The sequence below is a fragment of the Phoxinus phoxinus genome, assembly GCF_949152265.1.
Source record: "Phoxinus phoxinus genome assembly, chromosome: 16".
Taxonomy (NCBI): Eukaryota; Metazoa; Chordata; class Actinopteri; order Cypriniformes; family Leuciscidae; genus Phoxinus; species Phoxinus phoxinus.
This window is the reverse complement of record NC_136891.1, coordinates 11,377,293-11,389,597: the sequence shown is the minus strand read 5'-3', so window position 1 is coordinate 11,389,597 and position 12,305 is coordinate 11,377,293. Positions and strand designations below refer to the sequence as shown.

The following is a 12,305-nucleotide window of genomic DNA, read 5'->3' as shown; positions in this document are numbered from 1 at the left end:
CGGAACAAACATCAACAAACAAAAAAACAAGCAAAAAATAGATTGTACATTTTATTGCTTTTTTAAAAAAGGGAATACAACATAGTATTACAAATAAAAAACCCAAATACTTATATACATATCATGACAATAGAATACACCTTGATTACTGACAAAGTTACAAAAAAAATAACTCCAAATGTGTATAAACCTGTAATGATAATGAGACATTGCTATTATGTGCATAATAATTACTGGTTGACAATACTCACTTCTTGAGTAAAGGTAGTGCTTACCTGAGGTGGACTTCCTTTTCATTTTTACTGCAGATGTGGCTCAAACCTCATCATCATGTTAACAAACACAAATTTAAACCGATAAAATCTTCCCCATCTCATTTCATAGAAAGCAATGGAGGGAATTGAGTTTCTTTCATATATTCAAACAATTCCCAATAATTTAATAGGTAGACATATATGCAAAAGTATTCTATAACACCACCCATAGTCTTGCTGCACATTCTGATGAAGGATTCTTGCAGCCAGCGGAGTGGCCGAACCGTTAACCCGCCTGCGGTCTTAAAACTGGTTTCAAGTCTCTCCAATGAACTCCAGAGAGCAACGTCATCTGTCTGCAGGACTCTGCGAAAGCGCTCTTCCAGCCTACAAGGCCTTACACGTCAACATGACCTGTGAGAATCTCTTCAAGTGGCGGATCTGCACTCACACAAACACACTCTCATACAAAGATGTAATGTTCTCAGTCATGCTTGTACGGAAACGGCACCATTCTCAGAGGTTGCGCTTTAAAAGATTTTATCCATATGGACTGGGTTGTAAATTTTCTATCATGCTGGTTTTATCTGTCAGTAAATTACTGATATGGCTGAATTTTTTTTTTTTTTATATTACAAGAACCTCTGTGCCATGAGCTCTTTTTTGGCCTTTTCTTTGGTCTCACAAACTCGTCACTTGATTTAATTATCAATATCTCAAATTATTCCACTGGCATACACTTGCAATCTCGTTTCTCACCCAAAATCCTCTCATGTCTCTTTCCTGGTTTATTTTCACAGGGGTGCTTTAAAAAAAAAACGTGATTTTCTTCCCTTTTCTTATCCCATTAAGAAACCCTTAATGTGGGAATACTTTTTTTTTAGCGCAACCTCTGATCATTCCCTCTCTTCGTAGGCTGTGGGATGTAGTAAAGTGCTCAGTACGGATAGGCTGAGACAGCGATGTAGACAATGAAGGTGGTCTGGTACTCGATTCCTCCGTCGGCGCTGTAAGACAGGGCTCGCACCTTCATGCGGTACGTGTGAGGTTCGCGCAGAGGCCGGGTGGTGAACAGAACACCTTTGAGGTTTTCATCCCGGAGGGCGAAGGGCAGAGTTGTGTCCTCGTCGACCACTAAGAAGGAAGTGCGGGGGTGGACGACTCCATCCTGGGTGTAGGCAACCAGCCGGATCAGGTCCTGATTGGCGGCGATGCCGAAGGGCAGGGACAGCAGTTTGTACTCCAGTGCATACGGGCTCAGGGCGCACTCCAGATCATTGGGCGGACAATTCTTCAGGCAGAACCTGAAAGGAGAAGCAGAACTCACTTTATTTAGAATGATCAACTAAGCAAAAGCCGACAATTACAAAGAAAAGAGTGGCAGTCTCACCCTGTGGTTGGATCCCTCTGATAGTTGGGAGGGCAAGGTGTGTCGATGCATTGGTAACTCCCTCTCATGTTGAAACACATCCTGTTTGCACCACACTGAATGTTCTGCTCCAGGCATTCATCTATGTCTGTCCATATAAATGCCAAAAATGAGCACTACAAAACTCTTTTATTTAGACTTTTCTTTAGATTTTGTTAGGTTGCTCTCTAGAGAAGTTAGCACATGTATTATACGTTTTTATTCTTACCTTGGCAGGTTTTGCCATTGTTCATAAGACGATAGCCGTTGGGACACAAACACCTATGGCTGCCTGGTGTGTTCATACACTCATGTTGACATGTATCCCTCTGTTCACATTCATTAATATCTACAAACACAAGATTGTAATTATTATTAATGGCCAATTTTCATGGGCAAAATCATGCAATGCAAGTGTCTCCGTGCCTTACTATTAATATGACTAATAGGACATTGAACATATATACATATATATATATTTTAAAATGTCTTTATCTAATAGATATCTTTTAAAATCTGTGACTTAAAAATCACATTAAAACTGAGTATTAGAAATCTAAATTTGGATCAAAACTACTTCTTCCTAAACTTTTTTGGCATATATACCAGTTTTCACAAAATATCATAAAAACACACACACTGCATACTTTTTAATACATTCGCTTATCAGTTACTGTAATAGTAGCAGTTTACAAAACTCTAACTGTTTAAAGATCAAGAATACAGTATAACATGTCATATCGTGCATATACATACATGTAGCATTTGACATGAAACCCAAACTCCACTACAGATCAACAGTTACACTTGTAGTTACCTAAACACTGGCCATTTTTTGCCTTAAAACCAGTGGGGCAGGTATTAGTATCCCTACGACTGCGTGAAGGGGCATTGTTCGGTCTGTTGGCCACTTGACGCCCCCCGATGGGGACATATGAGTGGTAACTCTGGGAAGTCAGGCTATGGTAGCGCTGCTGGTAGGAGCTCCGATCAGAGGAGGACTGGGATGTTCTGTACCCATATGAGAAACTTTCATAGTTGGGCAAGCGCTCGAGTCCGGCACAGGACTTGCCATCACCCAGCAGGTGGAGCCCCGGTGGGCACAGGCACTTGTAGCTGCCAGGGCTGTTCACGCACTGATAGGCACAGGGCACTGGTACCAGCTCGCACTCGTTTATGTCTGCTCTCACAACAAGGCCAACACAGAGATAGAGAAATTGGGAAAAGAAAAGTAAAAAAGAAAAAAAAGAAGGAAATACAGTTCAAATGAAAATAGGCAGATCAAAAGAAGAAAACAAAAAGAAGGGGATGAGAAAAAATACTAGACATGAGTAGATATCCCTCAAAAGCATGTTTCTCATGCAAAAATATTATTTTGTTTTTGTTGTAAAATATTGAGTGTATTTACTCCTCATTATTTATATTAAAACCCCCTGTGGTGAAAATCAAGTTTTTAATATTGTTTATATGTCTGTGTGGTGTTCAAACACGCTTTGAGATCGCTGGTGTTTCTGACGTCACAAACTACCTTGTAACCAATCACGTCAACGTGTGGGATTTAGCATATCATCATTACTATGCTGCGAAGCTGGGGAGTCTCAAGAGAAGGTTATCCCAGTATATTTTTCTATTGATATGAAAAACTGGGTACATTTAGCAATAGGCCTATAGTGGGTGAATTATGTATATTACGATGTAATGTTGAACTATATGCCTTTCTCCAATGACGTTCTAAGTTTGTAAGGATGCTGATTTTTAGAAGGCAGCTGTCTGACTGAGATTACGAATGAGAACATGGTTCGTGTGACATTAGCTGTTTGATAACGTGTCTGACATTGTGGAGAGTGACAGGCCTACATAAAACACAGTACCATTCTGATACATCAACTTGTAGACGAGCATGTATGAGTGAGTGGAGGCGGGGTTCATTAGCATATTCACAAATCCACGTGTACTAAATGAAGCAAGGGTGTAGAGTTACATTTAAGCTATTTTAAAGTCCGCGTGAACCGGAAGTTGCAAATGACTTTTCTCCAGTGTTGTGACGTATTTCCCACTGAAAGGGAATATAGAACAGAGGGCAGGGTTTTACTTTAGCCCTCCTCCTCTCCATCTCTGCTCATAGCAGACTAGCGGTTTGAGGGGAGTGGTGAAGCGTTTTCAAACCAAGTCGTCAAACCTACGTCATCAGAAAAGGAACGCCATTCCAGGGCGGAAGTAACTTTTCAGACTTTGATTAAAGATTACCACGGCAAACTATTTTTTTCTTTGTATTAACTTGCACAGATCACCACAAGACTAGTAATATGCGCTATGATTTCATGTCGACTTTAAAACATGAATAGATTTTTTTTTCACAGGATTGTTTTTTTTAGTGTGACATTTTGGTGATCAAAGATGAGTTTTAAGGGATACAATTATGGACTACAGGGGGACTTTAATACATTATTCCATTAACTCAGTGATTCATTTTCTGAATTCAGAACTGAAGAAAAACTTTGAAAGCCAAAACTGTCACTAAAGGACATTAAAAAATTGCCACAGCAAAGCATAGCACTTCTGGGGAGAATCCCAAGCAGGAAGTTGAAGGGTAAGGCCAAAGATGATAGATAGAGGACACAGATAGAGGAATGACAGAGTCATTATAGTCGTGCTGGCCTTGCTGTGAGTGTGAACCTACTTACCAGTATAATATCACTCACAATTACATCTGTAGCAGCTCAGAGAGACTTGTATCCTTGATTTGGTATCAGTGACTGTGCCTTCTTTGTTTCTTACGGTTATAGGTTGGTTAGTTTAAAAGCACTGTGGCAATATAAGCAAGCTGTGTGGAAGGAAGTGACATCACAGGTTCTGAATGCTGTTTAGGTGAGGGTTGGTACACAGAAATGAACTGTAGCAAAAGAATGAGGTAGGTAAAGATGAAGGGAGGGATGCAGGTTGGCGTTTGGCAGGAGAGCAGCCCGGGATGTTGAGTTGTTGGGAGAGGATTAGAGTTAGGTGTGGGGGACACTACGTACCAAGGCAGGGGCGGCCCACACCCTGAGAGCGGTAACCCCTCGGGCAAGTGCAGTGGTAGCTACCTCTGGTGTTTTCGCAGATCTGATTATACCTGCACTGATGTGTGCCGTCATGGCACTCATCAATATCTACAAGCAGAATAAAAAAAATTATTTAATTTGACAATTATGTAATTAAAAAATTATAAATAATGACATAATTTATATTTATTATAAATATAAACACACACACACACACACACACACACACACACAGACACACACAGACACACACACACACACACACACACACACACACACACACACACACACACACACACACACACACACACACACACACACACACACACACACACACACACACACACACTGCTCTGGAAAAAATTAAGAGACCACTGCAAAATGATCAATTTCTCTTGTTTTACTATTTATAGATATGTGTTTGGGTAAAATTATCATTTTTGTTTTATTCTATAAACTACTGACAACATTTTTCCCAAATTCCAAATAAAAATATTGTAATTTAGAGCATTTATTTGCAGAGAACGACAACTGGTCAAAATAACACAAAAGATGCAGTGTTGTCAGACCTCGAATAATGGAAAGAAAATAAGTTCATATTAATTTTGAAACAACACAATACTAATGTTTTAACTTAGGAAGGGTTCAGAAATCAATATTTGGTGGAATAACCCTGATTTTTCAATCACAGCTTTAATGCGTCTTGGCATACTTTCCACCAGTCTTTCACATTGATGTTGGGTGACTTTATGCCACTCCTGGTGCAAAAATTCAAGCAGCTCGCCTTTGTTTGATGGCTTGTGACCATCCATCTTCCTCTTGATCACATTCCAGAGGTTTTCATTGGGGTTCAGGTCTGGAGATTGGGCTGGCCATGACAGGGTCTTGATCTGGTGGTGCTCCATCCACACCTTGATTGACCTGGCTGTGTGGCATTGACCATTGTCCTGCTGGAAAAAACAATCCTCAGAGTTGGGGAACATGGTCAGAGCAGAAGGAAGCTAGTTTTCTTCCAGGACAACCTTGTATGTGGCTTGATTCATGCGTCTGGGGGTTCTTCAGCAAGGCTTCACAAGGTCTTTGTGAAGGACGCATGAATCAAGCCACAATAAAATCTGCCCGATTCCAGCCTAGCTGAAGAACCCCCAGATCATCATCGATCCTCCACCAAATTTCACAGTGGGTGCGAGACACTGTGGCTTGTAGGCCTCTCCAGGTGTCCGTCTAACCATTAGACGACCAGGTGTTGGACAAAGCTGAAAACTGGGGGTGCTTCAGCAAGGCTACAAATGGGCAGATTTGTCTTTGTGAAGGACGTACTGTATGAATCAAGCCACGTACAAGGTTGTCCTGGAAGAAAACTTGCTTCCTTCTGCTCTTACAATGTTCCCCAACTCTGAGGATTGGTTTTTCCAGCAGGACAATGGTCAATGCCACACAGCCAGGTCAATCAAGGTCTGGATGGAGCACCACCAGATCAAGACCCTGTCATGGCCAGCCCAATCTCCAGACCTGAACCCCATTGAAAACCTCTGGAATGTGATCAAGAGGAAGATGGATGGTCACAAGCCATCAAACAAAGGCGAGCTGCGTGAATTTTTGCACCAGGAGTGGCATAAAGTCACCCAACATCAATGTGAAAGACTGGTGGAGAGCATGCCAAGACGCATGAAAGCTGTGATTGAAAATCAGGGTTATTCCACCTAATATTGATTTCTGAACTCTTCCCAGGTTAAAACATTAGTATTATGTTGTTTAAAAATGAATATGAACTTATTTTCTTTCCATTATTCGAGGTCGGACAACACTGAATTTTTTTTTGTTATTTTGACCAGTTGTCGTTTTCTGCAAATAAATGCTATAAATTATAATATTTTTATTTGGAATTTGGGAGAAATGTTGTCAGTAGTTTATAGAATAAAACAAAAATGTTAATTTTACCCAAACACATATCTATAAATAGTAAAACAAGAGAAACTGATAATTTTGCAGTGGTCTCTTAATTTTTTCCAGAGCTGTATATATATATATATATATATATATATATTTTTTTTTTTTTTTTTTTTTGTTACATAATGGCCCTCAGCCCAAAACATAAGCAACAATATCTTCACAAACCTATGCATGTGCTATTGCCTCCTTTGGTCATGCCAGTAGGGCAGAGATCAATGCAAGTGTATCCACCACGTGTGTTTTTACACTGTTGATCTGAGCGACACACTCTTTGTTTGCATTCATTTATGTCTGAGGAGAAAGAACCAGCACATTAGTTTCAGTTGGATAATTTTACAAACCCAACAAGATTAAGCTATAAACCACGAGACAAGTTTTTGATGTACCAATACAGCGCCGGTTCCTGAGTTGGTACCCCGGCTCACAAGCACAGCGGAAGCTGCCAATGGTGTTTAGACAGTGCTGATGACAAGGGTTGGATTCCTGACACTCATTCACATCTGTAGAAGCAAGATAAAAGCAATTGAAATGCATGCTTGCACAAGGATAAATTAATAGAGATAATTATTATAAGATGCAGTATGCCATACAAAAGTACACATATATACAATATACATAAATAAACGTATAAAACTAGGGAAAATTGTGCACCTAAGCAGCTCAGCCCATCTGCTGTCCTCCTAAAGCCCCGCCCACAGCGCATCACACAGCGATATGAGCCAATGGTGTTCTCACAGTCTTGTCCATCATGGCACATGTGCCCACCCTGTGAACACTCATCAATATCTATGGTAAACAGAAATTAAAGCAACTGTTCAGCTTAATTACATAAATAACAAATCATACAGTACCATTCAAAAATTTGGGGTTGGTCGGATTATTGTTTTTTAAAGAGGTATCTTATAAATTAAGTCTCTTTTGCTCACCGAGGCTGCATTTTGTTTGATCAAAAATACAAGAAAAACACTAATACTGTGAAATATGATTACAGTTTAAAATAACTTCCGTACCCTGGCATGTTCTGCCATCAGCTGAGATGGCGAGTCCTCTGGGACAGGAACAGTAGTAAGTGCCTATAGAATTGTGGCAGGCATGTGAGCAGGGGTTTCCGTCCACACACTCATTCTCATCTTCGTCAGCAAAAAAAGGACAAGCAAGCACAGAATCTCATCAATGAAAGAACTCCTTGCATATTTACAAATGGAGACTATTATCTGTATTATACATTACAAGCAATACTGTCTGACTGTACCTGCACAATATGGCCCAGCGGGGTCCAGTTGAAAACCACTGGGACACTGATTACTGCGCTCTCCTGAGGACGAAAATATATTGTAAAAAAAGAAGGATCGCTTTAAAAACTCATAGAAACTATTAAATAACACAAAACTAAAACATAAAGATAGGCTACAATTGATTTAATTTTGCATTACATTAAATAAAAAAAATTTAACCTGGCATTAAAATAAAACATCGTACTATAGAGAATAAAAATAGAAAAAGGTTTAGTATTTCTTAAGTCCAGCATTGAAAAAGCTTGATTTGGAAACAAATAGATGATATATGATATCTTCTTCAAATCAAATCAATCAGTATGATGACTGATATATCACTCACAGTTACTAAATGAAATTATTTCCAAATGTATTTGTGCATCGTACCTTTAGCAATAGTGGCATGGATGGCAAACTCCAGCATCTCTTCTAGTGGACGGTACAGAGCGCTGATAGCCGAGGCGTGGAGTGTCTGCACCAGAAAGGGCATCTTTCCTCTGGAGGGTCCGTATGTGATGGTATGATTCCACGAGTAAGGCACGCTGATCCTGTCTATACTGAACATACGTGTAGACAGAGCATACAACTGACCAGGACCAGTCTGGATGTAGTCTTCAGTGTAGTCCTGGAGTTTAAAAATATATATTTCAATGTGAGTGATACAGTTTACATTGTTTAGCATTCTATTTTCAAAGTATAAAAAGGTAAAACAGTTTATGAATACAGTGATGGAGAATCAACCTTGAGACTGATGTCTGCATTGGAGGGCAGTTGCAGGATGTGTCCGTTTACTACGATGTCCAGCAGAAGAGCTCCATCTGAGTCGAGCCCTCGTGCCACATGGGTCATTCGGAGAATCTCTCCTATAGTCAACACAAACAAATTAAACAAAGAAACCTTTGAGGAAAAATGCATTTTACAAGGATTACTACACATCAAGTTGATTCCTCTTACCTGTGGCAAACTCCACCTGAGTTTCACGTCTGAAGATGCCATCTGTGAGGGTGTAGCCATTGACAGCTTCCCCCAGCTCCTGTGCTGTGGTCCAGTAAATGGGGTTCAGGATGGAGATCAACTTCCTCATAGCAGACCCTGGATGATTTAGCAGAACATATACAAACACCAACTTAAATTACAGTTTTCTGTTTTTGATTCATAATCTTCAACTACAACCCATAAAGATTTCCACACAAAAAATGTCATATACTTTACATACTTTACATTTGGAATATTAAATATGATGCATTGCTGTTTGTAACAAAAACTAAGCAGCAGAGACTGACCCAGACTCCTGGGTATATTAGTGATGGTGGCCTGTATAACTCTCCCTCCAGTGGGACTGCTAGAGATGGTGGCGTTGAGGATGGCAATGCCAAACTCCACATCATTAATGTTCCCAATGATACTTCCTCTCGCTTTCTGAGGGCCACCTAAGAGAGAAAAGTGAAAAGTTCAGACAATGAGTACAATCATATCTTGTTTAGTTAACTTAAAATCAAGGTCAGAAATTAACCAGAGGTTGGGGTTGTTTGTTTCATCAAGTTCTCTCATTCTTTTCTAGGCCTATATAAAGATTAAAAAAAAAAAAAAAAAAGATATTTGTGCCTCTACAGTCACTGTAGTGATCTATAGCTGTCAAACCCCTGTTTTCCTCAGTGTTGGGGGTCACGCATTAAGTGAGTTGTGTAATCAGATTACTTTTTTCAAGTAATGAGAAAAGTAATGCATTACTTTTACATTTACGACAAAATATCTGCGTTCATTTTTCAAATAAGTAAATCAAGTTAAGTTGTTTTCCCATTTATTGACTGACACCTCTCCTGTCCCCATGTTGAGAGAAATTGTGAGTAAGTGTGTTGATGTTGTGTGCGCTGTTTTAACACGATGGTTATTGTAGTTCTAGACTAAATGTGAGCAGGCATTTACTCATCTCACTAGCACAAAAACAGATTCAATATTCCTCAAAACGCATAAAAACAGGGAAATGCAAAATCAGAGTTTTACACAAATCTATGTTAAATAACACAAATATACTTTCTGTAATTAATCTCACTGTCTCGATGTCTTTGCTTCTGACCTTTGATGATCAAGTTCAACCATTCTAATAAGCAAAAATTACTTTACAATAACAACACATTTGTGTTTTATTTTTTGTTTTATTGCTGAAGTAAGAGTGTTGAACATTCTTCTTCTGTGTAATTTCACTTTAGGTGTGAAAGGGCCTTTACATTTGCCAAAAAAAGCATATTTGTTATAATAAACCAAACAAGCAAGGCCAGTCCAGGCGAGTAAAAGTAACGTAATGGATTACTTTCCATAAAAGGTAAGCAAGTTACACAATTAGTTACTTTTTTAGGGAGTAACTCAATATTGTAATGCATTACTTTTTAAAGTAACTTTACCCAACACTGGTATTCGATGTTTCGATGTGTAGCTAATATAAGCGATGTAAAAAACTCAAATTCAGTTGACATCATAGTTCATAACAACCTACCGTACTAAGACAGACAGCAGAGAGCTGTACATTCTTACATTAGCCACCAGGCAATTATTAATATTGTTGTGTTATTATGATATTGTGTGTATTATTTACAGCTACAATTTAATTGATTAGATTTTATAGATAAGTCATAATTATAAAAAAATAAATAATAATACAAATATGAATAAAACATTAATTAAAAATAAAAATAAACGAATAAAAAATAATTTCTGACATGTTAAATCGTTAAAAAAAATTATTGATGAACCCTACATACATAGTGGTAAATGTACCTGGACATGGCTGTATGTTACATCTTGATAACTGGGTGGCGTCTCCTGGGCAGGGTCGGCCGCTGTTGCTAGGTGATGGATTGTTACAAAGTCTAACACGTGTCCGTTCTCCACCTCCACAGGATGCTGAGCATTCACCCCAGGACTCCCATGAACCCCACTTACCATCAACTTCACACACACATAGACAGAGCACAGAAAGGTGTGTCAAAATTAATTTAAAAAAAAGGTCTTCTACATCTGATGTGGTTTGCATCCTCCATTCAAGTTTTTGTCAATCATAATCCCATTTTTTAGTAGCTTTTCTTGTATATTTATTAATATATAGCAACTATAGAGTGTGGGTATTTGGTGTGCAATATACACTACAGTTCCAATGTAGTAAAATCTTTCTTTTTTTTTGCAAGAAACTTACTTTTATTCAGGGGGGGTGCATACAATTAATCAAAAGGCGCAGTAAATTATTTTTCATTGGTACCAAACCAAATTCTATTTCAAATAAATGCTCTTCTTTCTATACTAAAATAAATACTAAATGAGCACCAAATCAGCATATTAGAATATTTTGAAATACTGGCTAGAGAATCGGCAGATAAAAATTCAGCTTTGCCATCACAGAAATAAATGACATTTTAAAATATATTAAAATAGATAAATTATTTTGAGCATAAGAAACTTCTTTGAAAAGAAATTAAAAAATCTCACTGATCTCAAACCTTTGAACGGTAGTGTATGTATGAGTGCTTTACCAGGGCAGTTGGCTCCGTTGCACTTCTGGATTTGAGAGTCTGATCCAGTACACGCTCTGCCTCCATTGGCTGGTCGAGGATTGTCGCATGTTCTGTAGCGACGCATTTGTCCACCGTTGCAGGTCCTGCTACAACTGCCCCAGCTGTTCCATGGGCCCCAGTTACCATGAACTATGAAGAGAGATTATTTGTATTTATAGCCTTCTTCATTACACCAACATGCCTGTGTGTTTACCATATGTAAAATGTATTTCCTCACTGGGACAGGGCTCATTGTGGCAGAAATCAATGTGGATGTCATTTCCCTCACACTGCCGTCCCCCATGCTGGGGGGCGGGGCTTGCACAGATACGTGTCCTTTGCCTCGTACCGCCTCCACAAGAAACACTACATGCCCCCCAGCTTACCCAGGAAGACCACTTGCCATCCACTGTTGAAGAAGAGACGAAAAGATAAGTCTTTTTAAATTCACACTCATGACGTTCCAAACTCGTATGACTTTGTGTAAAACACAAAAGGATATTTAGCTGAATGTCCAAGCTGGGGACAGCTGTTTAATTTCATATTTTCATCTCTGAGTGAACAATCTCTTTAAATAAATAAAAAATCATATTTTTCACCAGAACGCTTACCAGGGCAATTCCTCTCATTGCACACTTGTGTCTGTGAGTCAGGTCCTTCACACGATGGTCCTTCAAATGAGGGCGGAGGGTTGTTGCAGAGTCTGAGTCTTGTCTGCATCCCTTTTCCACACGTTTCACTACAAGGGCTCCAAGGCAACCAGGCACCCCAGTTCCCTGCCACTGACAGATAAGAAGCCAATCAGACTGATAAAGACAGATATGCTCATG

The 12,305-nt window shown here is 39.2% G+C and overlaps 1 protein-coding gene across 1 annotated transcript in view; it reads right to left on the bottom strand.

Annotated features, from left to right (window-relative positions):
- Positions 1-38: 38 nt before the first annotated feature.
- Positions 39-12,305, bottom strand: part of hmcn1 (hemicentin 1) — a gene marked incomplete at its 5' end in the record, with an annotated part of 95,381 nt that continues 83,114 nt past the window's right edge. Inside the window, 18 exons of the mRNA XM_079638911.1 lie at positions 39-1,558; positions 1,645-1,771; positions 1,892-2,011; positions 2,480-2,842; positions 4,683-4,811; positions 6,822-6,947; positions 7,043-7,156; positions 7,308-7,442; positions 7,667-7,786; positions 7,909-7,971; positions 8,318-8,555; positions 8,672-8,793; positions 8,885-9,022; positions 9,214-9,360; positions 10,706-10,876; positions 11,455-11,625; positions 11,714-11,884; positions 12,087-12,257. Of these exons, the coding sequence (XP_079495037.1) occupies positions 1,192-1,558; positions 1,645-1,771; positions 1,892-2,011; positions 2,480-2,842; positions 4,683-4,811; positions 6,822-6,947; positions 7,043-7,156; positions 7,308-7,442; positions 7,667-7,786; positions 7,909-7,971; positions 8,318-8,555; positions 8,672-8,793; positions 8,885-9,022; positions 9,214-9,360; positions 10,706-10,876; positions 11,455-11,625; positions 11,714-11,884; positions 12,087-12,257 (2,993 nt within the window). The 3' untranslated portion in view covers positions 39-1,191. The remainder of the gene's footprint in view (positions 1,559-1,644; positions 1,772-1,891; positions 2,012-2,479; positions 2,843-4,682; positions 4,812-6,821; positions 6,948-7,042; positions 7,157-7,307; positions 7,443-7,666; positions 7,787-7,908; positions 7,972-8,317; positions 8,556-8,671; positions 8,794-8,884; positions 9,023-9,213; positions 9,361-10,705; positions 10,877-11,454; positions 11,626-11,713; positions 11,885-12,086; positions 12,258-12,305) is intronic.